Source organism: Piliocolobus tephrosceles, chromosome 21 (assembly GCF_002776525.5).
Source record: "Piliocolobus tephrosceles isolate RC106 chromosome 21, ASM277652v3, whole genome shotgun sequence".
NCBI classification, from domain to species: domain Eukaryota; kingdom Metazoa; phylum Chordata; class Mammalia; order Primates; family Cercopithecidae; genus Piliocolobus; species Piliocolobus tephrosceles.
The window spans coordinates 34020525-34047661 of NC_045454.1; the positions used below are offsets into that span (position 1 = coordinate 34020525).

Genomic DNA, 27137 nt, shown 5'->3' on the forward strand with positions numbered 1-27137 from the left:
TCTCTACTAAAAAATACAAAAAATTAGCTGGGCGTGGTGGCAGGTGCATGTAGTCCCAGCTATTTGGGAGGCTGAGGCAGGAGAATGGCATGAACCCAGGAGGTGGAGCTTGCAGTGAGCCGAGATTGCGCCATTGCACTCCATCCAGCCTGGGCGACAGAGCGAAACGCCGTCTCAAAAAAAAAAAAAAAAAAAAAAAAAGCCCCCCACCCAGGTAAGATATAATTTTTTTTTTTTTTTTTTTGAGGCAGAGTCGTGTTCTGTTGCCCAGGCTGGAGTGCAGTGGTGCCATCTCGGCCCTGCCTCCCGGATTCAAGTGATCCTCCTGAGTAGATGGGATTACAGGCACTCGCCACCATGCCCGGCTAATTTTTGTATTTTTAGTAGAGACTGGGTTTCACCGTATTGGCCAGGCTGGACTTGAATTCAAGTGATCTGCCTGCCTCAGCCTCCCAAAGGGCTGAGATTACAGGCATGAGCCATCGCACCCAGCCGAGATATGGTTTTTTATTTGTCAGATTATGGAAGATCAAAGATGGGTGAGAGTATGTGGTGTAAATCCATATGATCTATTTGCAGGAATACCTGGCATTCCTATTCCTTTTTGGATAGGTTCCCCTCAAAGATGACCCCAAAAGGACTCAGAGCTGGTGGTTTACCTGGGAGGTGTCCCCAGGCAGGTGTCTCACCCCATGGCGGGTGAGAGCTGAGACGAGGAGGGAAGGTACCCTGCAGGGGGCACCAATGAGCAGGTGACGCTGTGGGCAACCCAGGCTCAGTCCTGCTGGGGGCCTTATGGGGGCAGTGTAGAGCAATTATCTCAGGGTGAGTCCACGGGTTAAGCTACTTACACACCTACCTTCAGTCATCGGCCAGCCGGTTGCACCTGGGGTACTGTGCTGTGTTTCTTCAGGAGATTCCTAGGCTAGGTGGAATTGCTTATAGCAAAAAGCATTTGGTGGCCGGGTGCGGTGGCTCACGTCTGTAATCCCAGCACTTTGGGAGGCCGAAGCGGGTAGATGACCTGAGGTCAGGAGTTCAAGACCAGCCTGGCCAACATGCTGAAACCCCCCCCTTCTCTACTAAAAATGTAAAAATTAGCTGGGCATGGTGGCGGCGCCTGTAATCCCAGCTACTTGTGAGGCTGAGGCAGGAGAATCACTTGAACCCGGGAGGCAGAGGTTGCAGTGAGTCAAGATTGCACCACTGCACTCCAGCCTGGGCAACAGAGCAAGACTCCATCTCAATAAAAGGAGGACGAGAGTCTCCTGAAGCTCTTCTTGGACGCAGCTAGCAAACATCTTCTTCACTGTCACTAGTCTAGACAGGTCCACGGGCTCACCTCTGTACTATTAGGAGATGCCACAGCGGTGGGCGGGAGAGGGGAGGGGTTGACCAAGGTTCAGGGACTGGGGTGAAACATGGAACTTAGATCAGAAATCTGGGCTGGATGTCGGAGGCGGGGTGCAGATGAGTTCAGCAGCTCCTACCAAATTGCTATCATGTTGTCATGGCAATACCTAACAACATAATTGCCCATCCATAAAGGGGAACTGAGGGCTCACCTGATTAGACCTACCAATCTTACCTTACCTCACTTGTTTTTAGTTGATTATAAACTCCATAGTGTTAAAAGTCACTCAGCTAAACACTATATAGCTAAACTCCCAGGCCAGGTGTGGTGGCTCACGCCTGTCATCCCAGCATTTTGGGAGGCCAAGGCAGGCAGATCACTTGAGCCAGGAGTTAGAGACCAGCCTGAGAAATATGGTGAGACCCCATGTCTACAAAAAAATACAAAAAGTAGCCAGGTGTGGTGGCATGTACCCGTAGTCCCAGCTCCTAGGGGGGCTGAGGTGGGAGGATTGCTTGAGCCCAGGAGTTGGAAGCTACAGTGAGCCATGGTAGTGTCACTGCATTCCAGCCTGGGCAATAGAGAGAAACCTTGTCTCAAAAAAAAAAAAAAAAAAAAAAAAGGGAAAAAGAGGGGGGAAAAGAAGAGTGGGTGGGTATGAATGAATGAATGAATGAATGCTGGGCACAGTGGCTCAAGCGTGTAATCCCAGTACTTTGGGAGGCTGAGGCGGGTGAATCACCTGAGGTCAGGAGTTTGAGACCAGCCTGGCCAACATGGTGAAACCCCGTCTCTACTAAAAATACAAAAAATTAGCTGGGTGGCAGGCGCCTGTAGTCCCAGCTACTTAGGAGGTTGAGGCAGGAGAATCGCTTGAACCCGGGAGGTGGAGGTTGCAGTAAGCCGAGATCGTGCCATTGTACTCCAGCCTGGGCAAAAAGAGCAACACTCCATCTCAAAAATAAAACAAAACAAAACAAAAACCCCCAAATAAACAAAAAAACTCCCACTAGTTCCCTTATAGATAACATCTCTATGTATGGGCCACCATGGTAATGGCTGCTTAAGTTGTTCTTCAGAAATAGGATCAGTTCTCGTCCAGTTCAAATGGGCCAAGAGCCGAACTTTCACCTCGGCCTGTGTGTATTTAGGTGGTGACCTTTTGACGTTAGAAGGCTACACCCTCAGATCACTACACCCTCACTACACACTACACCCTCAGATCATGATAACAATGTCATTTGGTGAACACGCATCCTATGGAAAAGCCATGAAGCTTGACTACGCATGCACGGTTCCCCGATTGCCCCACTTTTCCCCGTGTCTCTGACCACCTTGCTCCTCTATCCCTTAAATATCCCTAAAACCCCATCTTCAGGGGGGTGGATTTGAGATCTGTTCTCCTTTCTCCTCACTTGGCTGCCTCGTGAATAAACTCTTTGCTGCAAAACCTGTCATCTCTGTTGTCGTACTGATGGGCAGAACGAGCCTGGTTTGGTAACATAAGGGATGCGTGAATTTCTGAGTAACTGGTACCTCCAAGACTGGCTAAAAAAAAATTTTTTTTTTTGAGATGGAGACTTGCTCAGTCACTCAGGCTGGAGAGCAGTGGCTCACTGCAACCTCTGCCTCCCAGGTTCAAGCAATTCTCCTGCCTCAGCCTCCTGAGTAGCTGGGATTTTTGTACTTTTAGTAGAGATGGTGTTTCAGCATGTTGGTCAGGCTGGTCTCGAACTCCTGACCTCAAGTGATCCACCTGCCCTGGCCTCCCAAAGTGCTGGGATTAAAGGTGTGAGCCACTGCACTCGGCCTAATTTTTCTTTCTTTCTTTTTTTTTTTCCCGGTAGAGATGGGGGTCTGACTATGTTGCCTAGGCTGGTCTCAAACTCCTGGGCTCAAGCAATCCACCTGCCTCAGTCTCCCAAAGTGCTGGGATTACGGGCGTCAGCCACTGCACCCACCTTGGTAAATTTTACCATGGGAATCCTCTAGGAGAAAACTGCACAGCTGATAAACAATGTGTACAACACAGACCAACTCAAAAGAAATCCTGCTGCACGTGAGCAGGTTGGAGAGCAGTGCGGGGTCAGCACAGTGGAACTTGTTCCTACTCCCACCCCAACAAGAGCACCAGGCCTGTGCTGGCCCAGCCACCTCTCCTCTCTGGGCACGCAGAGGCTCCCACTTCTGGCCTGGTAGTGGGTGGGCCCTGCAAGTTGCTCTGGCCAATGGGCTGCAGGCGAAGTGAGCCGGGATTGCCATTGGAGACCCTCTGGTGGCTGCCCCTGCCGATGGTGACTGACGTTCAGGCCTGAAGCCTCAGCCAGCCCCAGAGTGCAGGGCTCTTGGGAAGGAAGGCCGTGTTCAAGTCCATGAGACTTTGGGCTGCGCTGGATGCAGCCGGAGACGGCCCCTCCTGCCTTTGTGCGTGGCCACGTATATCCTGAATGGGACGAGTGTACACACGGAATCTCTGTGGGAGGAGACGGGAGAAAATGGTCACAGGAAGCCCCCTGCAGAGGGAACTGTTCACCTACTTTTCACTGTAAGCCCTTGTGGACAGCTGGTGTTTTCTGGAAAATTGTGGTACGTATTAATTCAAACAACAATTGCATTTAAAAACTTTATTCAAGACTTTTATTCAGAACGTTTATCACAAATATGTCAAAAACACTTCAACCCTGGTTGGGGGTTCATGGGGGAAGATGTGGGGATCAGAGCCAAAGAACAGCCAGGAGCAGGAGAAGTCATTTATATTTTTATTAAATATACTCTCTTGGCACAAATCTTTAAAATATATAAACATTAGATATAAACAGTGTCTTCATGGCATCAAAATATAACTCCAGACCAGGACCAGAGACCAGCAGGGAGGCAAGTGACCGCAGAGCCTCGAGGGCCTGGCTGCGTGCAGGGGTGGGGGACAGCACTGTCCCAACTCCTGCCGGGTCCCACTCAGCTGGGAGCCATCTCTGGGGAGACATGCTGGGGTCAGCAGGGCCTGGGGGACCTTCCCACCTACGCCTTGTCTCTCCTGCCTAGCCTGTGGCCCCAAATCCGCCCATTTGGTCTCACCCACCTGGGGCAGACCCCCAATCCCTATTGCTGTCACATGCTTGTGTGAGTTGGGTGCCCTCTCACCTCCTTGTGAGGGTTGCCCTGCCTCTCCTGCCAAGTCTGAGTGCTGGGTAAAGGATACCCACCCAGTGGGACAACCCCTCACAGCCATCACAGGCTGCCTGGGTCTCTGGGGACAAGATCAGGGCTGGCTGGTGGCCACATGCAAGGAAGGCAGAGACAGCCGTCTGCACACCCACAGGTCCAAGGCAAGAACAGGAGGAGGACAGAAGGAAGGGAGAAATGGAAGTCACAGCTGGAGATGAGCAAGCTCAGATCCCTTCACACAGCGTGTGCTGAGCCAGCCGTGGAAAGCAACACTCACGTCACGCTCACCCTGGCACCAGGCGGACTGGTCAGGGGTTGGATGTCAATAGATCATAGACCCGGGGTCAGCCAAGTTGAAAACCAAAAACAAACAAACCAAAAAAAAAAAGAATAAGAAGAAGAAGGGTGTTTCTGAGTGTCTGTGATATCTGGTGGGCCCTGGAGGACTTCTCTGAGAGACCAGTTAGCTGGTCTCTGAGGTACCTGGGTACCTCAGCTCTTCCTCACCTCCCACCCCCAGGCTATACTCTGTCATGAGGCTCCCACTCGGGGGGATCGAGACTACCAGGTGCCCCGTGCTCCATTTCATAGAAACTGAACAACCCCTGTGGGCTTTAAATTGCTCCATATCCCAGCCAAATGCCTGCTCAAGTGGGGACCCAGGGACCCGTTGGATACCACAGCTGGGCAGAGGGTTGGGGCACTGAGACGCTGGGCCCAGGGGGCAGGAGCTTCTGGGCCAAAGGGGGTGGCTTGGGTGCTTACATTTGAGCAGATGCCCCAGGCTGCAGGTCTGACCTGACCCAAACCTGAGGCAGTTCCATGTCATGGCCTGGGCCTCGAGCCCTGCTGCGCAGAGCAAGCATGAGTCTCCTGGGAAGGTTACAAAGCAGGTGGGCAGGCAACCCTAGGGGGAGATGTGCTCTTGAGGACCCAGCTGCTTGCAGGGTCTAGGATAGAGATAGACATGAGGCTCTGGGGGACACTGTTCCCAGCAGGAGGCTCTGGTGACTGAGGAGTCGTGGCCACGTGGGAAATACTGGAGAAGGCAGGGCCGGCAGGGTGGGGTGGACCAGGGGCTGCATTTGTGGTCAAAGCTGATCACGAGGCTGGCCTCATCCAGGGCAGGGTCCGCCTGCAGGAAAGGCGCCCCGCACCCTAGAGGCCGGGCAGGCACCTGGAGTCAGAACAAGGGCCGGGCGCGATCTGGCTCTGAGCCTGGTGGGGACAGGGGTCACTAGAATCAGCAGCATGTCTGAGGACACACAGGATCAGGAGGTGGAGCTGACCACACCCCACTAGGGCCTTTTGGGCAACACCTCCGGCAGACAGCGCCAGCCTCTGCAGAGGAAGGAAGAGGGGGGCTGCGGGACCCCCCACACCATCGCCCTAACACTGCACTTCCAGGGCCGCCAGCTTTGCGTTTAGACCTGGACTCTGAGCCCAGGCTCCTCAGGTCCACCTTCTCGTTCCACAAAGCGCCTCATGTGGCTCCTGAGGTGGAATCAAGCGCGCCCCCCGTTCCATGGGCCCAGAATACAAAGGGGTCACTGGTCCACCGTCCTGAGAGCAGCTCAGGGTACCCTAGCTCTGCAGGTGCCGCAGCAGGATCTGCATGAGGTCGAAGGTGGTGAAGCTGATGCCCACGGCGATAGGACCCTTGACCCAGTTCATGCTCAAGCCTTTGTAGAGGCCGCGCACAGCGCCCTCCTCCCGCACGATGGTGCGCAGCGTGCAGGCGATGGAGGCACGCGGGTAGCCGGTGACGCCGGCCGTCTGCATGCGCCGCCGCACCACATCCAGCGGGTACGAGGCCGATTGCCCGATGAGGCCAGCGCAGGCGCCGAAGATCATGCGCTCGAAGGGGTAGGGCTGCCGGCGGCCGCTGTACTCTGCAGGGCAAGGGGCGGGAGGGCCGTGAGGGAGCCGCGAGGGGGCGTGCACCCCGCACCCGTGCGCGCGCACCTTTGCACCTCTAGGAGCAACCTGCGTGCACATACACACATGCATTTGCACCCCCACGTGTGTTCGCACTCATGCGCACCCACACGCCCCATTGCCTCATCCCCGGGTCGCTCCTTTCACTCAAACTCGAGAAATAATTTTTTTTTTTTTGAGACGGAGTTTCACTCTTGTTGCTCAGGCTGGAGTGCAATGGCGCTATCTCGGCTCACTGCAACCTCTGCCTCCCCGGTTCCAGCCATTCTCCTGTCTCAGCCTCCCGAGTAGCTGGGATTATAGGCAGGCATCACCACGCCTGGCTAATGTTATATTTTTGGTAGAGACAGGGTTTCTCCATGACCAACATGGAGAAACCTCGTCTCTACTAAAAACACACAAAAATTAGCCAAGTTTGGTGGCGGGAGCCTGTAATCCCAGCTACTCGGGAGGCTGAGGCAGGAGAATAGCTTGAATCCGGGAAGCGGAGGTTGCAGTGAGCTGACATCATTCCACTGCACTCCAACCTGGGTGACAGAGTGAGACTCCGTCTCAAAAAAACAGCCAGACAAGAGGCACTGTGATCTGCTCACCAGGTGGGTAAAAACAAGGGGTCTGATGGCATCATGTGGGGTGAGAACATGGGGACATGGGGCTGGGAAGCACTCCAGAAAGAAACACCAAAAATGGGGTTTTATAGTCACACAAGGAGACGAGCTCCTGGATGTCGGCTGATCACAGAAAACCTGGCAACAGCCAAAGGCACCCCAAGAAGGGAAGGCCCACTGTGCAGCCACTAAAAAGGCGGAACAGAGCACAGATGCTGGTGGATGCACCCCAAACCAGCTGAGCTGGGAGCTGCACTCCCGGGTGAGCATTTTGTATACCTGCGAAAGGTGACATGGTTTTGTTTATGCCACAGATAAATGCATACAGAAGTATTTTCCAAGCAGTCTTGAGGGGTGCAACCCTCACTTCTAATAAGAGGCCTCAGGAGAGAGACTTGTTGCCCTCAACATTACCCCTAACATTTTCTTTCTTTGACAAAAAATGTCTGGGAGCAGGCTGGGTGCAGTGGCTCACACCTTTAATCCCAGCACTTTGGGAGGCCAAGGCAGGAGGATCGCTTGGGCCCAGGAGTTTGAGACCAACTTGGGCAACAGAGGGAGACCCCATCTCTACAACAAAGAAAAAAAACAAAATATCTGGGAGCAAATGTAGCAAAATGTTCACATGCGGTGGCAGGTATGAGTATGATATCATTCTTTGTACTTTTTGATTTTCTCCCAAGTACCAAAACAAGCAAGAGTACTTCCCTTCCATTTGGGTTTTACCCATATGCTTTGTGTTCGTGCTTGTGAAGATGATAGGTGGCTGTCAATGCTCTGGGTGACACACTGGGCTTCCCAGAGTCACTTTTTTTTTTTTTCTACTTGAGACAGGGTCTCACTTTGACACCCAGGCTGGTGTGCAGTGGTGAGATCACCGCTCACTGCAGCCTTGACCTCCTAGGTTTAGGTGATCTTCCCACCTTAGCCTCTCCAGTAGCTGGGACCACAGGCGTGTGCCACCATGCTTAATTTTTTGTATCTTTGGTAGAGACGGGGTTTTGCCATGTTGCCCAGGCTGGTCCGCAACTCCTGACCTCAAGTGATCCGCCCACCTTGGCCTCCCAAAGTGCTGGGATTACAGGCATGAGCCAAGGCACTGGCCAGAGTTCCTCTCACATAGGCATTTAAGGCAGTGAGTCCAGGTTCCTCAGTGGTGGCTGGACACAGTGTGTTTTCTCCCAATTTGGATGTGGGTCTACAGCCTGTCCCACCCAGGGGTCGTACCCCACTCCGCCCAGTCTCCAGGTCTATGTGACCCAGGTGGAGCTGCGGTCCCCAGGGAATGCTTCCTGAACGTCCCCTCCCCATGCTCCCAGCTCTCCTTACCTCTGTGCAGGCTCTTGAGCGTCTCATAGGTGAAGAAGCTCAGGCCGGCGTAGGGAATGACCCCCAGCACAGTGGGCATAAATCCATGGTAGAGGGTCTTCAGCCCCTCTTCTCTCGAGATGCGGATGAAGACATGAAAGATGTTGCTGTACCTGCCAGGACAGAGCAGCCCAGCAGGTGGGACTTAGGCCTCCCAGGCACAGGGAGGAGCCACAGAGGCTCTTGGCTCCTCCCACAGCCGGCTGGGCCTGGGTGTGTTTGAATGTTGATGTTTTCCTTCTTCAAGACATATAACCCCATCGCCCAAGCTTTGGCATTAGAGGGGAAATGCACGGGTAAGCCCAGACTCCAGCTTTGCCACGGGAAACACTCTGGCATGCTCAGCCCTTGTCTTTTTGTTTGTTTGTTTGTTTTTTGTTTGTTTGTTTTTGTTTTGAGACAGTCTCCCTCTGTTGCCCAGGCTGGAGTGTAGTGTCACAATCTCGACTCACTACAACCTCTGCCTCCTGGGTTCAAGTAATTCTCCTGATTCAGCCTCCCAAGTAGCTGGGATTACAGATACATGCCAGCAGACCTGGCTAATTTTTGTATTTTTAGTAGAAACAGTGTTTCACCATGTTGACCAGGCTGGTCTTGAACTCCTGACCTCAGGTGATCCACCCACCTCTGTCTCCCAAAGTGCTGGAATTACAGGCATGAGCCACCTATTCTTACACTATTCTTACACCACCTATTCTTACACCTCTATCCTTACACTTTTTTTTTGTCTTTTTTTTTTTTTTTTTTTTTTGGAGACAGGGTCTCACTCTGTGGCCTAGCTGCAGTGTAGTGATGGCTCGCTGCAGCCTCAAGCTGCCAGACTCAAGCAATCCTCCTTCCTCAGCCTCTGGAGCAACTGGGACCACAGGCGTAAGCCACCACACCAGGCTAATATTTCAGTTTTTGTAGAGATGGGGTCTTGCTATGTCGCCCAGGCTGGTCTCAAACTCCTGGGCTCAAGCGATCCTCCTGCCTTGGCCTCCCAAAGTGCTGGGTTTACAGGCATGAGCCACTGCACCCAGGCCCAAGCCCGGTCTATTCTTAACACATTTTTCACGATCATGGTATCTTCCCTGAATTAAGCATTCTATTCTCACAATTTTTTTTTTTTTTAGGCAGAGTCTGGCTCTATTGCCCACGCTGGAGTGCAGTGGCTCAATCTTGGCTCACTGCAACTTCTGCCTCCCGGGTTCAAGCAATTCTCCTGTCTCAGCCTCCCAGGTAGCTGGGAATACAGGTGAGTGTCACCACGCCTGGCTAATGTTTGTATTTTTAGTAAAGACGGGGTTTCACCATGTTGCCCAGGCTGCTCTCAAACTCCTGACCTCAAGTGATCCGCCCGCCTCGGCTTCCCAAAGTTTTGGGATTACAGGTGTGAGCCACCGCCATATTCTTACATATTTTTAATGCATCTGTGCCCAGTTCAAAATGAAGACTCTTGGTTTTGATCTAAGCAGAAACTGACCCCCAGGCTAAGAGAACAAATTGCTGCCTTTCTGGAACAGCTGCAGAATAAAACACGAGGCCTGCCCTGTGGACACAGAGGCCCAGATGCAAACCCCAGGGGCCCGATAGAGAGAGGGATTCCGACCTGGGAGCCCCCAAGACACAGAGCCCCCGGGGCTGATGCGCATCACAGACGTAAGGACTCACATTTCCTTCGGGGTTACGGCCATCCGCGCTCTGACCAGGTCCAGGGGGTAGGTCAGTGAAGCGGCTGTCGTTCCAGCCAGTGCGCCGGCGAAGAGGCGAGGCCAAGGGGGCAGGGCTCTGAACAGGGCAGGGGGAGAAGGCGAGACGCCAGTGAGGGGACTGCAGATGCACAGAGGCCCAGCCTGGAGCACACGCACGTCTCTGCTGGGGCGGGGACAGGGGTGAGGACCGAGGAACACGAGGCGGGTTTGGCTTTCTCGTGGCCAAGATGATGGGGTTTCTGGAGTGGGCCTCATTTTGAGGTTCACATGGCTGCCTTCCCTTCCCCGCTGCTGGCATAAATTAATCAATGATGCGTATTTTCCCTACGGCCCAGGGGGCATAGTGGCCTGTCTCTCTGGGATTTATGTGTGGGGGGTGCAGAAACGTCTGGAGACAAACGGGCAAAGGAAAGGAGCTCTGAAGACAGAATAGGGCATGTGACAGAGTCAGGGGGCGCCTCAGGAGGGCCTGGGCGAGGAATCTCCCGGTGTTTCGTTGGGGGAAGAGGGAGTGCAGGGCTAGGGACAGGGCACCCAGAAAAAAACGCGGAGAGGGCGGGACATAAGGAGGGCAGGGGGCAGGACGTGCAGCAGACAGACAGAGGGGCGGGCGTGGGCGGGGCGATTCTGGGGCGGGGCAGGGCGGGGAGGGGCGGGTCCTCACTCTCCGCGGAAGCCATAGTAGCTGCCCAGGATGCGCTTGTACTCTTCGTGGGCGCTGAACTGGATGGCGGCGTACGGCACCACGCGCACCATGGTGGCCGAGTTCCCGCGCCACAAGCTGAGAAAGCCCTCGTTGAGGTAGGTGTAGTAGAGGACCCGGAAGGCCTCCTGGAGATAAGCGGGGAGGTCAACATCCCTCCGCCTCTGCCTGCCCTCCCTGTGCGCCTGTGTGTCCAGCAGAGCGCTGAAAGTGCGGAGGCGGGGCCGGGGTGACCCCATCTCCATGCACAGTACACAACCCCACCCCCATGTGAGGGCCCCACCCTGATTTGTCCAGACTGACATTATCAACCCCAGCCCCGTCCCTCCTCCCTATGTTTTCTGGGCCTCCCACCCCAGCAAGTTCTCCACCCCTGGGGACTGCAAAGCGAACCAGGTTGCAAAGCAGCTCGGAGCCCTGCCCAAGGGCATGTCTGTTGGTGTTTGGCATTCTAGCTTTTACAGTTTATCTTTTTCTTTATTAAGAAGGTAGCATCTGCTCTCTGTTTAACAATAAATCAAACATGAAAGGTTGTTTTAGAGCTGATGAGTCTCCCCACCCCACTGCCGGAAGGACACTCTGGATGTCCCGTCAATTCCCAGGCTGGGCCGTGTCCAGGCAGAGCTGGGGATGGGAAGACAGGTAGTCCTGTCCCCACCCCCAGAGACTCTCCTCAGATCACCTGCCTAACTCCTGCCAGCCCAGCAGGGTAGTGGTGACTGTCCCCAGGCTGGGGCGGTGACATAGTGGCTCACCTTGGCAGAAAATCTTTTTGAAGACACTGGAAAAAACAGAAGCACAAAAGCCACTGAGATGCAAAGGACAGAACCCCCGTCTGCGTGGTCCCACCCCCAGCACCCCCTAGCAGAGTCGCCCTCCTCTTCCCCCCTAATCTTGTCCCAGGAATGGGAGCTGAGCCAACACCCAACCCCCAGAATAGTGAGGGTCTCCAGTGAGAGAACGTGTCTGAGATGGGTTGGCACTCAGCCCCCTGTCCCTGGACTAGACTACCATTCACCCAAACCCCTGCAGTGAAGGTGTCCCAGCCGCCAGGCACTTGGGCCTCAGCTGAAAGCCCTGGCTCTCAGAACAAGGCTTGCAGGTTCTACGTGTGTGGTCAGCCCTCTCTTCCAGACATGCCCCTCCCAGGGCCGCAGCACAGGCACTGCTATCCTGCCTCTCCCACCCCCTGTGGCTGCCGGGTTCCCTCTCTGGTTCTGTGCTGCCCTCGGGCATGGGGGACCCGAGCCACGGTGGGCCATGAGCACTCTTGGGAGAGACCCAGAAAAATGGGCCACAAACGGTCATCAGGAGCCTCTGATGGCCTGGCAGCCCGCTTCCCTCAGCCCTCGCCCCCCACCATTTGTGTGTGCAACATGCATGCATGCCTGGGTTGAACCCCAGTTGAACCTCCAGGGTTGAACCCCAGTTCCCTGAAGAACACAACACCCCGCACCTGCTCATGTGCACTTAAAGGGGCCTGCCCTGGCCAGGCGCAGTGGCTCAAATCTGTAATTCCAGCACTCTGGGAGGCTGAGGTGGGTGGATCACCTGAGGTCAGGAGGTCGAGACCAGCCTGGCCAACATGGCAAAACGCTGACTCTACTAAAAAAAATACAAAAAAATTAGCCGGGCATGGTGGCAGACTCCTGCAATCTCAGCTACTCGGGAGGCTAAGGCAGGAGAATCGCTGAAATTCGGGAGGTGGAGGTTGTGGTGAGCCGAGATCATACCGCTGCACTCCAGCCTGGGAAACAGCGAGACTCTGTCTCAAAATAAATAAATAAATAAATAAATAAAAGGGCCTGCCCCTTTTGAGGACCTGCCAGCTCATTGGACGCCCATGCCTGCCAAGGAGGACGCTGATATCCATGCCTCCACTTTACGGAGGAGGAAACTGGGACACAGAGGGTAGGGGACCAGCTCAAGGTGGTGGGAAGGGCCTGGCTCAAGCCTGCAGATTCTTCCCAAACAGCTGAGGGGCAGAGGGCCCCGGCTGTAACCATCTTGCTTCTGGGCCCTGGGCAGGAACTGGTAACTGTTTGAGGGGGGCAAAGGCCACCTCTTCAAAGGACTCTGCGACTGTTTAATCCTAGGGAGGAAGGGTGAGGGTTTCTGTTGAGGGTTTAATTTCTGTCCTCCAAAAAGCTGTGTCCAAGTTCTAACCCCTAATCCCCAAGAAGATGACCTTATCTGAAAGCAGGGCCTTTGCAGATGTAATAGAGTTAAGGTAAGGTTGTACTGGGTTAGGGTGGGCCCTAAATGCAAATTGGTGTCCTTATAAGAAGAGAAAACAGGCCGGGCGCGATAGCTCATGCCCATAATCCCAGCACTCTGGGAGGCCAAGGTGGGTGGATCACTTGAGGCCAGGAGTTCAGGACCAGCCAGGCCAACATGGCGAAACCTGTCTCTACTAAAAATACAAAAAAATTAGCCAGGCATGGTGGTGTGTGCCTGTAGTCCCAGCTACTTGGGAGGCTAAGGCAGGAGAATTGCTTGAACTGGGGAGATGGATCCAGGTTGCAGTGAGCCAAGATCACACCACTGAACTCCAGCCTGGGTGACAGAGCGAGACTCTATCTCAAAAACAAAAACAGACAAAATAAATATATAGAGAGAAAACAGACACACACGCGATGACAGAGGCAGAAATTGGAGCCATGGGGCCACAAGCCAAGGAGAACCAGGAGCCCCTAGAAGCGGGAAGAAGTAAGGAAGATCCTCCCCTAGAGCCTCCGGAGGGTACGCAGCCCTGCTCACACCTTCACTTCAGACTTCTGGCCCCAGGACTGTGAGAGAAGAAATTCCTGTTGTTTGAGGCCACCTGGTTTGTGGTCTGACAGTAGCCCCAGGAAACTCGTACAGATTTGAAGTGGATTTTATTATTTATTTAATTAATTGAATTAAATTAATTAATTAATTTATTGAGACAGGGTGTCTCTGTCACCCAGGCTGGAGTGCAAAGCTGTGATCTTGGCTCACTGCGACCTCCGCCTCCCAGGTTCAAGCGACTCTCCTGACTCAGCCTCCAGAGTAACTGGGATTGCAGGTGCCCGCCACCATGTCCAGCTAATTTTTATATTTTTAGTAGAGGCGGGGTTTCCCCATGTTGGCCAGGCTGCTCTCAAACTCCTGACCTCAAGTGATCCATCTGCCTCGGCCTCCCAAAGTGCTGGGATTACAGGCAAGAGCCACTGCGCCTGGCCTCTAAGTGGATTTTAAAGAGACATTAAAAAAACCCAATTTGAGTGCAGTGGAGCACACCCATAGTCCCAGGTACTTGGGAGGCTTAGGCAGGAGGATCACTCGAGCCCATGAGTTTGAGGCCAGCCTGGGCAACAGAGAAAAACCTCATTTCTAAAATAAATCTAAAAAAAAAAAAAAAACCAATTTGAAGCATGGCTTGGGGCCATGAAGGAGGAGGTGACCGCCTGGTAGCTTCTTTATCACGTGGGGAAGGACAACACTTACCTTGGAAGATGATTTTGGTTCGGTCCAGGGGGGCTACTGCTGTTTTAGCAAGGGCGCCAGCCAGGGCCCCAGACAGCAGGGAGCTGAGCACTTGCCTGTGGTCACGCTGCAACAGAACACGTCATCAGAGGTCAGAGGGCAGGGGGTCTGCTCTGCAGAGGACCTTGCCCCAGAAGTGCCTTCCTTACACCCTCTGTGCCAGGGCCAAGGGATGCACCCCACCCTGAGTGTGTTGGTGATGCTTGGTTCTGGGTGATCCATGGTGGGTCCACAGGCCACAGTGAAAACCTCCCAGGATAACAGGGACCATCCACGTTGGAGGTGAGGTGTGCAGGTTTCACATTCTCAGAGACAGGCTCACAATAGGAATGGCCTATGTGCAAACTTCAGTTCCCTCCACAGCCTGTGTGCACCTGACTATGGCACTGTGGCATTTTAGGTACACAGGGACTGAAAACAGGCACTAGGGACTCTTGGGGTCAGGGGGTTGGCAGTGGGTATCAGGCAAACAGACCTTGACTCTGTGCCAGCGTGTCCCTTCCCACAACTTCCGATCGGGTTGGCATCTATGACTCTTCATCCAGCCCAGTTGAGGGGGTGACAGCAACATTGATGATGGCTGCCAACTTGCGTTGACTACTCCCATGCCAGCCCGAGAGCCATCGCTTTCTGGAGTCCTCTGGAGCTGCCCAAGGCCCCTGCTCCCCCACAGCCCTCCCTCCTTCCCTGGAAGGTTGCGCCGCACAGGAGTGTGTCCGAGCCCTGTGTCCCACGGGCACCATCTGCCCATCAGGTTGGAGTTTGACTCGGCCACGGTACTCTCACTGAGAAGTGGCAGAGAGAACTTTTCCATTCTGGAAAGTTCTGGATGGGAGGTGCTCTGATTCCATTTCCCCAGTGGACTTGGCCACGGGACTCATTGAGAAGTGGCGGAGAGCATTCTGGAAAGTTCTGGATGGGAAGTGCTCTGACCTTTCCTTGCCCTGCAGTGCTTTGCTGTCTGAATGTAACGTGGATGGACAGGTTGTTCAGCAACTTCCAGGAATTTGTGAAGTCCTACTAGGCACAGGCTTCCTGAAGGGCCTGGAGTCCCACAGTGCAGGGTGGGGGTGTATGCAAGACCCCTCCTTTCCCCATGGTGCCACTGGTCCACACAGAGAGCCAGATGCCAACAGAATCATCAGATGAATGCAAATACAGCCACCCATCAGGAAGGTGCTGCGAGGAGGTGGCCCAGGGTTCTGCAAGAACTCTGGATAGGGGGGTGAGAGGCTGAGCTTGAAGGATGAGGTGCAGGTCACTTTGGGGTGTGTGTCATAGTATTAGGTGGGGAGGAATGAACACTCAGAGGCTAGGGTGAAAAGGAGCAGGGGACCCTGGGGGACCACAAGGAGGGCAGATTTGCTGGCACAGGGAAAGGGAGGGGGCCCAGAGAATAGAAAGGAGATAGGAAAGAGAGATGGGTGCCAGACCCCACAAAGCCTGGCAAGGAGGGCTGATCTTTGCCCAAGTAAATGGGCAATTTTTTTTTTTTGAGACACAGTCTCGCTCTGTTGCCCAGGCTGGAATGCAGTGGTGTGATCTCAGCTCACTGCAGCCTTTGTCTTTCGGGTTCAAGCAATTCTGCTCCCTCAGCCTCTTGAGTAGCTGGGAGTACAGGCAAGCACCACCACGCCTGGCTAATTTTTGTATTTTTAGTAGAGACGGGGTTTCACCATGCTGGCCAGGCTGGTCTCGAATTCCTGGCCTCAAGTGATCTGCCTGCCTCGGCCTTCTGAAGTGCTGGGATTACAGGCATGAGACCCCATGCCTGGCCTAAATGGCCCATTTTTAATATGACCAGAGTGGGGCTGGGCACTGTAGCTCATGCCTGTAATCTCAGCACTTTGGAAGGCCGAGATGGGCAGATCACCTGAGGTCAGGAGTTCGAGACCAGCGTGCCCAAATGGTGAAACCTCATCTCTACTAAAAATATGAAAATTAGCCAGACATGGCGGTGGGTGCCTGTAATCCCAGTCACTCATAAAACGGAGGCAGAAGAATCGCTTGAACCTGGGATGCCAAGGTTGCAGTGAGCCGTGATTGCACCACTGTTCTCCAGACAGGGTGACAGAGCGAGTCTCCATCTGAAAAAATAAAAAATAAAAATAAAAATGTGACCAGGGTAGAAGTGGCTCCTGCAGAAACCCAGGATAGATATGGTGGAGGCTGGAGATGGGGAAGGGATGTGGGAGCACTTCTCAGGTGTAACAGGTAGCCGGAGTCAGACTGAGCATGGCTGCCCCCACCTCTAGAGTTTGCTCAGCTCAGTGGGTGGCTCGGGGTGAAGGGCTGGGCCTGAGTCTGTCCACACACCTGACCTGAATCCCAGTTCTGCCCTGACTGAGCTCAGACAGAGGGTGCCCTCTTTGGTCTCCCAGTCCTCGTCGTTGAAACGGCAAGGTGCCAGCTCTCAGACCCTTTCCCACATGTCCTGGGCTACCCAGCAGCCTTGCACCCCCAGTCCGGTTCCACAGAACACAGCCTCCTTTTCCTCAGTGCCCCCAGGGTCCCCTCCACCAGCCCAGCCCTCCCTTCCTCAAAGGGACAGATTGCACAGCGATTTTATTTCTGAGGTCAAACTTCGCCATGGGGTTTGATCTTCTCCTAGCTTCTTGAAGGCCTGTCTTCGGGGGCCTCTGCCTTTTCTGGGACATGCAGCCAGGTTGCAGACGTCTGGTTCCATGAGCTTTGAGAAATGTGGGCGCTTGGTGGTCGTCCCAACAGCAGTCCAAGGCCTTACCAGCCGGCCAGTTCCTTCTCTGAATCAGTCGGACCAGCTGCTCCCCTCTGGAATGGGCCTCTGTGTGCAAATGGAATATTCCGTGGAGAGTGCCTCCCTGTGCCCTGCTGGAGACACAGAGTTCTTCCACCTCCTCCATTCGGTGTTTACCTCCTATCAGTTTGTCCTTTTGTTTGCTTGTTTTTTGAGACAGAGTCTCGCTCTGTCCACCAGGCTGGAGTACGGTGGCGCAATTTTGGCTCACTGCAACCTCTGCCTCCCGGGTTCAAGTGGTTGTCCTGCCTCAGCCTTCCCAGTACCTGGGATTACAGGCGTGCGCCACCCTGCCTGGCTAATTTTTGTATTTTTGGCAGAGATGGGGTTTCTCCACGTTGCCCAGGATGGTCTCGAATTCCTGAGGCTCAGGTGATCACCTGTCTCGGCCTCCCAAAGTGCTGGGATTATAGGCCAAGCTGAGGCTCTTAACATTACAAAGCCAACTCTGTGTTGTTTGTTTGAGATAGGATCCCACTCTGCTACCAGACTGGAGTGCAAGTGCATGATCATAGCTCACTGCAGCCATGACCCCTTGGGCTCAGGTGATCCTCCCACCTCAGCCTCCTCAGTAGCTGAGACCACAGATGTGTGCCACCACACCCAGCTAATTTTATTTTTTTCCAAAGACAAGGTCTTGCTATGTTACCCAGGCTGTTCTCAAACTCCTGGGTTCAAGCAATCCTCCCGCCTTGGCCTGCCAAAGTGCTGGGATCTCTAGTGTGAGTCACCACGCCTGGCCGATGCTAAATCTTAGTATCGGGAACACACATCCATAAACTGCACCTCTCAAGGCGGCCACCAGTGGCACCTGGAGGACGTGTGTTGGGGCCAGTTCACATGCCCAGTGGAGGCTGCTGCCTCTGGCCAACACTTCCAGCTCCTCTCTAATGAACACAAACACCTTATTATCCAAAGAGCTGGGAGCAGGCATCAATGACAGGTCAAAGTTTCAAGATCCATCATGTGGGGAGATCCTACAAAAGAAGAATTTGTTGGCCAGGCAGCTGACAGAGAGAAAGTGGGCAATCCCGGATAGGATGCATGTTGGCCGTAAACACCATGGGAAGAGGCTCAGTATTTTTTTTTTTTTTCTGAGACAGGGTCTCACTCTGTCGCCCAGGCTGGAGTACAGTGGTGTGATCTCAGCTCACTGCAACCTCCACCTCCTGAGTTCAAGCAATTCTCCCACTTCAACCTCATGAGGAGCTGGGATTACAGGCGCGTGCCACCATGCCTGGCCAATTTTTGTATTTTTAGTAGAGACGGGGTTTCACCATGTTGGCCAGGCTGGTCTCGAACTCCTGACCTCAAGCAGTCCTCCCACCTGAGCCTCCCAGAGTACGGGGATTACAGGCATGAGCCACCATGCCTAGCCAAGGCTCAGCTTCTTAACCAAAGAAAAGAGACTTTGCAGAGTGAGTCCCTTCCACCTTGGGGCTGGCCAGGCAGACCAAGAGTAATGTCTTCAGGGCCTGCCAGCACAGAGGAGAATGGGCATGTGTGTGTGATGCCCAGCAAGTGACCAGCACTGGTGCATTTCTGCATGTGGTTCGGCAGCCATTGCTGTCTCAAGCTTGTCCATGTGGTGGGATCCACATTGCAGACCCCCTCCTCTCCGGCATGCAGAGCAACAGCTGTATCCAGGTGTTCTTCCAGCTCTTTTGGGACCTTCACTAAACTTCAAGGCATGTGCCTGACCTGTGCCTCAGTCGCCTGATGGTAACCCCAGTAAATGAGTCCTCCCGCCCACCTGTTGCTCTGAAGTGTCACCTGGAATCCGGGGAAAGGTCAGGAGGCCTGGAAAATGACGCCACCTCAGTCTTTGACCCCATGGACTTTGAAAACTGCCTGTGCGGTCGGCCCGAGTCAGGCCCTGGGAGTGCAATGGTTTCTGCGTGGGGCTGGGTTGGTCTGTGTTTCAGGTTCAGCTGATAGGACTTAGGGGCCAGTGGGGGTTCTGGTTTCTACGGTGAACAACAACAAGGCTGACCCAATTGCTCTGAGAGAATATCTTTTCTTCAATGGAACTGTGGACTTAAGAGGTGAACTTGGAAACACAGAGTAAAGCCCAAGCATGCCCACCCCCTTTGGCTCTCTGCATTTGCCTTTTTTTTTTTTTTTTTTTTTTGAGACAGGGTTTTACCCTGTCGCTCAGGCTGGGGTGCAGTGGCACAATCTCGGCTCACTGCAACCTCCACCTCCCGGGTTCAAGCAATTCAACTGCCTCAGCCTCCCAGGTAGCTGGGATTACAGGTGTGTGCCACCATGCCTGGCTAATTTTTAGATTTTTAGTAGAGATGGGGTTTCACCATGTTGCCCAGGATGGCCTCAAACTCCTGGTCTCATATGATCCTGCCACCTCAGCCTCCCAAAGAGCAGGGATTATAGGTGTGAGCCAGCACGTCTGGCCTTGGCTAATTCCTTAGTGTTCCAAAATCTGAGGGAGAAAAGGGGGCTCCAAGACACGTCTGATACGTCAGGCTTCCCCTCTCCACACTGGCGCTGGGTGAGGTTTTTGCCTCTTACCAGGTGGCTGGGCTGGCTGGATTCACATCACAAGCAGGGCTTTCTGTGGAATAGAGGGTGGCTGGTGTCCTCCATCCCATGACCTTACAGTATCTAGGGCTGTGGGAGCAGAGAGGCTCTGCCACTCCACCCTCAGCCCAGGTGGGCAGGTGTGCCAACATGCACATCCTAGGTGCAGGGTGATTTGTGATGGGGTGCATGGAGCACAGGAGAGGGATCTCTGAACCTGTTTGGAGAGGGCACAGAAGCTTGGAGGAGGGGGCAGGGAGCCTGGGAGTGAGGGTGGGGAGGCTGGGACCCCAGAACACTCATTTCGGGAGGCCAGGGTACTTGCCTTTGATGAGACGGACGAGGACAGGACAGCCTCGGCATCCTCACGCAATCGCACCGGGCCTTCCTTCACACCATTATCCATACCAGGCCTGCTCGGAATGGCAGGAGACTCAGTCCTGGGGGGGTAAGGGATGGTGGTAAGATACGGCAAGATCCTGAGAGATGGTGGGTGTTCCCACCAGCCTTTTCCTATCCCGGTTTCTGGCTCCCTGCATGGGGAGGGATGCCCTCAACTGCATTCTGCGGCCATGGTCCTGTGTGTATTGCTTAATCATTTACAAAAGCCTTTCTTGTTGGCACTGGAATGTAATCCTCACAAACAGTCTGTTCTTTTTCCAAATCTGGTGCCCAGGGAGCAAACAGGCTCAGAGAAGTTAAGCAGCCAGCCAAGGTCACACAGCCACCAGCGGGTTGTGGGACCAGTGTGGCCGAGGTACTTGGTGCCAATACCACTGTCGGGCCAAACATCTAGTGGGCTTATGTCAGCTTGGACCCGAGGGTCTCTGTCCACCGAAATACTTTATTATTTATTTATTTATTTATTTATTTATTTATTTATTTATTTATTTATTTTTTGAGACGGAGTCTCACTCTGTCACCCAGGCTGGAGTGCAGTGGCACGATCTTGGCTCACTGCAACCTCTGCCTCCCAGGTTTAAGCAATTCTTGTGCTTCAGCCTCCCAAGTAGCTGGGACTACAGGCGCCCGCTACCACACCCAGCTAATTTTTTATTTTTAGTAGAGACGGGGTTTCACCATGTTGGCCAGGCTAGTCTCGAACTCCTGATGTCAAGTTATCTGCCCGCCTTGGCCTCCCAAAGTGCTGGGATTACAGGCATAAGCCACCGCACCTGGCCTGTTTTTTTTTTCCACCCAGGCTCGAGTGCAGTAGCACAATCATAGCTCAAATTCCTGAGCCCAAGTGATCCTCCCACCTTGGCCAGCTAAGGGTGATTTTTTTGTTTCTGTTTTGACAGAATCTCCCTCTGTAGCCCAGGCTAGAGTGCAGTGGCATGACCTCGGCTCAGTGCAGCCTCCGCCTTCCAGGTTCAAGTGATTCTTGTGCTTCAGCTTCTCAAGTACCTGGGATTACAGATGTTCACTGCCATGCCCAGCTATTTTTTTTTTTTTTTTTTTTTTTAAGTAGAGCTAGGGTTTTGCCATGTTGGCCGGGCTGGTTTTGAATTCCTGGCCTCATGTGATCCTCCTGCTGTGGCCTCCCAAAGTGCTGGGATTACAAGCGTGAGCCACTGCGTCTGACTGGGTTGGCTGATTTTTATTTTTCATTTTATATTTTGTAGAGACAGTGACTGACTATGTTGCCCCGGGTGGTCTGGAACTCCTGGGCTCAAGTGATCCTCTGGCCTCAGCCTCTCAAAATGCTAGGATTCCAGGCATGGCCACTGTGCCTGGTTAGTTCCCATACTTTAAAATCATCCCGTAAATGAAAACACATTACTACAAAGTGACACAAAGGGTGCAGAGGCCCCAAAGCAGGCATCAGTGCCGGTGAGTAACGCTGTACAAAGTGCACTTGGGATTCTGCTACACCAGCCTCCACTGCTGACTCTTTCCTAGTGAAGATGGACCTATGGGCACTGGCTGTGGGAGAAACATCTGCTTCAAAGATGGGGCTGGAGAGAAAGGATGAGCCTGGAGCACGTGGAGGTGCCAGTCATGGAGGACATGCTCAGAAACAGAAACCAAAGCAGATGGGTGTGGTGAGGGGGTCATGGGCACCCTCCGAAAGAACCCCTGATGGCCAAAGCTGGAACAGTTTGAGTGGAAATGGAAAAAAACATAAAGCAGCCATGGATGAAAGCCTGAACTATAAAATAAATAACCATGCGTCCATATGATATAAAGAAATGACAGAATAAGTAAGTATATGGTAGAGAAGAAACAAATCTCCCAGGCAAAGGATTCCCAAATAGTTCAGCAGCTTGGACCTCCAGGAGGGGCCATGCCTCCTACCCTCAGGTGTGGCTGCGCTTAGCAGCTTCTTTCCAAAGAGTGCAGTCTGGAAAGGGGGCTGTCAGTGACTGCAGCACAGAAACCTGATGGATCCCAGCTGGGCTAGGTGATCCAGGGCAACGCTGGCTGGGATAAGTCAGGTGGATGCACTTGCTTCTGATGGAGTGTGACGACTAGGGTCTTCCTCCCCCAGATCCATCACCCCATCTGACTGTGAGAAAAACATCAAGCTGGGCACAGTAGCTCACACCTGTAATCCCAGCACTTTGGGAGGCTGAGGTGGACGGATCACGAGGTCAGGAGTTCAAGACCAGCCTGGCCAACCTGGCAAAATCCCATCTCTACTAAAAATACAAAAATTGGCCGGGCATGGTGGCGGGCACCTGTAATCTCAACTACTCGGGAGGCTGAGTCAGGAGAATCACTTGAACCCAGGAGGTGGAGGTTGCAGTGAGCTGAGATCATGCCACTGCATTCCAGCCCGGGTGACACACTGGACTCTGTCTCAAAACAAAAGGAAAAAACACCAGACACATCCCAACAGAGGGGCATTCTCCAGCTCCCCTGACCACTGCTCCCCTAGTCATGGTCACCAAAAACAAGGACAGCCTGAGAAACCATCTCAGCCCAGAGAAGTCTAAGGAGATGTGAGCGAGGTCAGGAGATCGAGACCATCCTGGCTAACACGGTGAAACCCCGTCTCTACTAAAAATACAAAAAAATTAGCCGGGCATGGTGGCAGGCGCCTGTAGTCCCAGCTACTTGGGAGGCTGAGGCAGGAGAATGGCGTAAACCCGGGAGGTGGAGCTTGCGGTGAGCTGAGATCCGGCCACTGCACTCTAGCCTGGGCGACAGAGTGAGACTCCGTCTCAAAAAAAAAAAAAAAAAAAAAAAAAAAAGGAGATGTGAGGACTAAAGGTCAGGTGGGGGATCCTTGGACAGAGAAAGGACATTCAGGAAAAACAGAGGAAACGTGAATAAAGTGTGGAGCTCCATTAATATTAATACTGTCTCAGCATTTGTTCATTAGTGAGGCAAATGCACCGCAGCACTGTGAGAGGTTATGCATAAGGGACGCTGGATGTGTGGGGTGTCAGGGAACTCAGTACAACCTTTGCAATTTTTCTGTAAATCTAAAACTGCTCTTAGGTGGACGTGATGGCTCCCACCTGGAATCCCAGCACTTTGGGAGGCTGAGGTAGGAGGATCGCTTGAGCCCAGGAGTTTGAGACAAGTCTGGGCAACATAGTGAGACCCCGTCTCTAGAGAAAAAAATTAGCTGGATGTGGTGGCATGCACCTGTGGTCCCAGGTACTCAGGAGGCTGAGGTGAGAAGGTCGCCTGAGCCCAGGAGGTTGAGGCTGCAATGAGCTGTGATTTCAGTACACTCCAGCCTGGGTGACAGAGCAAGACTGGACTGGGTCTCAAAAAATAAAAATAAATAAAACTGCTCTCAAACAGACAGAAACCAGGTCCTAAAGACCTTTTCCAGCCGGTTGCTGGGGGTCGGCATCTTTCATCATCAGCCCGTGGGACGCGCTGCATCTATTTCACCTTCCCCTGCAACAATCAGCCGTGTCTGACTGCTGCCCAGCACCACCCCCGACGCTACAGACTCTGGGGGCTGTCCTTGCACTTAGGTGCTCGGGTGAGAACGGCGCAGCCTCTCTACTCCTCGATTCCTAGAATTGAGGTGCTGGGTCAGGCAGCCTGGACACGTTCTGCAAAGTCACCTTCCCCAGAAAGGATTCAGCCATTTGCCATCCCCCAACAGTGGGTGAGGTGCCCGAGGTCTGGGTCCTGGCCGAAGGGGGTCCCTCCCGCCCTCCTGTGGGCTCTTGCTCTGAGCTCCTCAGGAGGTCGCAGTCCTGTGAGGAACAGTCTCCCCAGGAGGGCACTGCAACCGCAGACCCTCCCTTGGCTGCACCTGCCCAGCCTCTGTGAACAAGAAGAGCCACCAGCCAGGGCTGCCTGCAGTGCCCCTGGTACCATCCTTCACTGGATCACCTGCCCAGGGCCAGGGCTCAGCCTCGAGTGGCACCCACAGACATAGACAAAGTCACTATGCAACCTGGCCGGAATTACACAAGTGTGCTGGGCCCTGCAGGTGACAGAGCACTGAGAGCAGCTGGGGCTGGGGGACGTGCCTGGAGGACCTGGAGGGGGTGGAACCATGGCTCCTGAAAGATACACCCTGCCCCCAGAACCTGTGAATGTGATGCTTTTAGGAAAAAGGGTCTGTGCAGATGTGATAATCACAAGGCAAGATCTCTAGATGAGGGCCCTAAGTGCAATGACTGGTGTCCTTGTAAGAGACAGAGTAGGAGACAGACACAGAGGGGAGGGCTGAGGATGAGGCCTGGAGCACGGTGGGCCACCACAGCCAGTGCGTGATCCCACAGCACAAGACCGGCCTGCTTCTGTTCCAGCTGCCTCCTCATCCCTTAGTGAGGCCAAGGAGACAGTCGCGGTACCACCAGCACCCGCCACCCTCCCTGTCTCAAGAGGAAGAGAGCCCCAGGGCACCAATGCCTGCAACCATCAGAGACACAGGTTTTCATGACATTCTCTTTGTTGTTGCTGCTGTTTTATAGTCAGGGTCTTGCTCTGTTTCCCAGGCTTGAGTGCAGTGGCACAATCATAGCTCACTGTAGCCTCGACCTCCTGGGCTCAAGTGATCCTCCCACCTCAGCCTCCTGAATAGCTGGGATTATAGGCTCATGCCACCACACCTGGCTAAGTTTTTTATTTTCTGTAGAGACAGGGTCTCCTTATGTTGCCCAGGCTGGTCTTGAACTCCTGGGCTCAAGTGATTCTCCTGCCTCAGCCTCCCAAAGCGCTGGGATTCCAGGTGGGAGCCACCGCACCTGGCCATAACATTCTTGTGTTTCCACTGTACCTAGTTTGTTTTTTCCCGTCACCTCCCATTTTGCAGTAATATTGAATTTATTTTTAAGGCAGTGATACAAACTACTCTTTATTTTAATTTAATTTAATTTTATTTTTGAGACAGAGTTTCGTGCTTGTTGCCCAGGCTGGAGTGCAGTGGTGCGATCTTGGCTCACTGCAACCTCCACCTCTTGGGTTCAAGCAATTCTCCTACCTCAGCCTCCCGATTAGCTGGGATTACAGAAACTCACCACCATGCCTGGTTAATTTTTTGTATTTTTAGTAGAGATGGGGTTTCACCATGTTGGCCAGGCTGGTCTCAGACTCCTTACCTCAGGTGATCCACCCGCATTGGCCTCCTAAAGTGCTGGGATTACAGGTGTGAGCCACTTCATCTGACCCAAACTACCTTTAGATGAATTTAAGTTAGAAAAGACAACCATTAAGTGAATTCTAGAACTGGGTAGGGCAGACCGCAGATCTAGGGGAAGAGGTCCCCGAGGATTTCAGCGGAAACGGGCCCAAGAGTCATGCTTTTGTCTTTCGTCACAGCAGAAGGATGCTGCCTGTGGTCAGGAGTAAGCCGTGTTTGCTGCAGCTCAGGAAGGCAAAGCGAAAAGCCATGTGACATCCTGGACCCCAGGGACCACAGTGAGAGCAAGGGATGGGTTTCGAGACATGATAGCCTAAAATACGACCTCGGCCTTTGAGAAAACAGAAGCAGGAAGCACTGTTCCCTTTCCCTTCTCCCCAGAAGCAGGTCATGAGACTCTCAGGTGGAAGGTGCCTCCCGTATACCTGGAGGAGGGAGCAGAAGATGCAGAGATGCCAAGAAGAACCTGAACGAACAGGTCTTGCTAAGTTCCCCCAAGGTTATTACCATTAAATCAGAAGCCTTTTCTTTTTTTTGAGAGGGGGGTCTCACCCAGGCTGGTCTTGAACTCCTGGGCTCAAGTGATCCTCCTGCCTTGGCCTCCCAAAATTGCTGGGATTACAGGTGTGTGCCACTGTGCCCAGACAGATCAGACCCTTTTGCCCTTCAGTTAGACTTGTCCATGACTCTAATCTTCATCAAATCTAACATAAACATACTCAGGTTTACCTGTTTTAGGGGGAGGTCTTTGTTTCCGTATAAAGGCTCCCAAATCACGTAAAACTTGTATTAAATAAATTTGTCTGCTTTTATCTTGTTAATCTGCCTTTTGTTACAGGGGCCTCAGCCATGAACCTAAGATGGGTGAGAAAAAAATATTTTCCTCCCCTGCATGGAGCGGCCACTTGGGGTGGCACCTTTACCCCTTAATAAGCAAGCAGACACCTGGCTATGACTTTCAAGAAGAGGTGAAACTGACACGGGACTTCCTAGGCATCATTTGGGGCGGTTGGGGGACAGACACACTTGGTTTTGCTTCAAAACCCAAACTTGGCCTTCTCAAAATGTAAGTCACTCACAAGTTCAAAGATTATTTATAGCTGGGCGCGGTGGCTCATGCCTGTAATCCCAGCACTTTGGGAGGCCGAGGCGGGTGGATCACGAGGTCCGGAGATCGAGACCATCCTGGCTAACATGGTGAAACCTCGTCTCTACTAAAAATACAAAAAATTAGCCGGGCGTGTTGGTGGGCACCTGTAATCCCAGCTACTGGGGAGGCTGAGGCAGGAGAATGGCGTGAACCCGGGAGGCGGTGCTTGCAGTGAGCCAAGATTGCGCCACCGCACTCCAGCCTGGGCGACAGAGCAAGACTCCATCTCAAAAAAAAAAAAAAAAAAAAAAGATTATTTATATAAAATAGGATCTGCAGGCCAAGGGGGGACAGGACATTAGATTGGCCACTTGTCAAAGTTTGTGCCTAAGAAAGCAATCTTTGGAAAGAGCCCAAGGAAAGCTTAGAAGGCAGACTCACTCTCCCTCCAGGCACCCCCAGTGGAACAGACATTCCTGCTGAAATGCCTTATTCTTCTCAGCTCATTTGTTAGAGTTTAGAGGTGGTTTTTTTGTTTTGTTTTGTTTTGTTTTGTTTTGTTTTTGAGACGGAGTCTCGCTCTGTCACCCAGGCTGGAGTGCAGTGGTGCGATCTCGGCTCACTGCAAGCTCTGCCTCCCAGGTTCAAGTGATTCTCCTGCCTCGGCCTCACAAGTAGCCAGGATTGCAGGTGTGTGCCACCATGTGCAGCTAATTTTTGCATTTTTTTGTAAAGATGGGGTTTCACCATTTGGGCAGGCTGGTCTCGAACTCCTGACCTCAGGTGATCCACCTGCCTCAGCTTCTCAAAGTGCTGGGATTACAGGCATGAGC

General features: G+C 53.1%; 1 protein-coding gene and 1 long non-coding RNA gene across 5 annotated transcripts in view; both read right to left on the reverse strand.

Moving 5' to 3' along the window:
- Positions 1–3963: 3963 nt before the first annotated feature.
- Positions 3964–27137, reverse strand: part of SLC25A42 (solute carrier family 25 member 42) — a 49657-nt gene continuing 26483 nt past the window's right edge. For all 3 annotated transcript variants that reach the window (XM_023229643.3, XM_023229642.3, XM_026456927.1), the window contains 7 exons: positions 19980–20094; positions 14302–14407; positions 11586–11611; positions 10792–10958; positions 10087–10203; positions 8395–8546; positions 3964–6411 (listed from right to left, as the gene is read on the reverse strand). In XM_023229643.3, coding sequence (XP_023085411.1) covers positions 6104–6411; positions 8395–8546; positions 10087–10203; positions 10792–10958; positions 11586–11611; positions 14302–14407; positions 19980–20060 — 957 coding nt within the window. In that variant the 5' untranslated portion in view covers positions 20061–20094 and the 3' untranslated portion in view covers positions 3964–6103. The remainder of the gene's footprint in view (positions 6412–8394; positions 8547–10086; positions 10204–10791; positions 10959–11585; positions 11612–14301; positions 14408–19979; positions 20095–27137) is intronic.
- Positions 16889–19689, reverse strand: LOC111554228. 2 transcript variants are annotated; one of them, XR_002735187.1, is made up of 2 exons: positions 19646–19689; positions 16889–17143 (listed from the first exon to the last, which is right to left on the reverse strand). It is a non-coding gene; the product is annotated as an uncharacterized LOC111554228 (long non-coding RNA). The 2 variants fall into 2 exon arrangements; XR_003309938.1 differs by having other exon boundaries at positions 16889–17190; positions 19646–19673.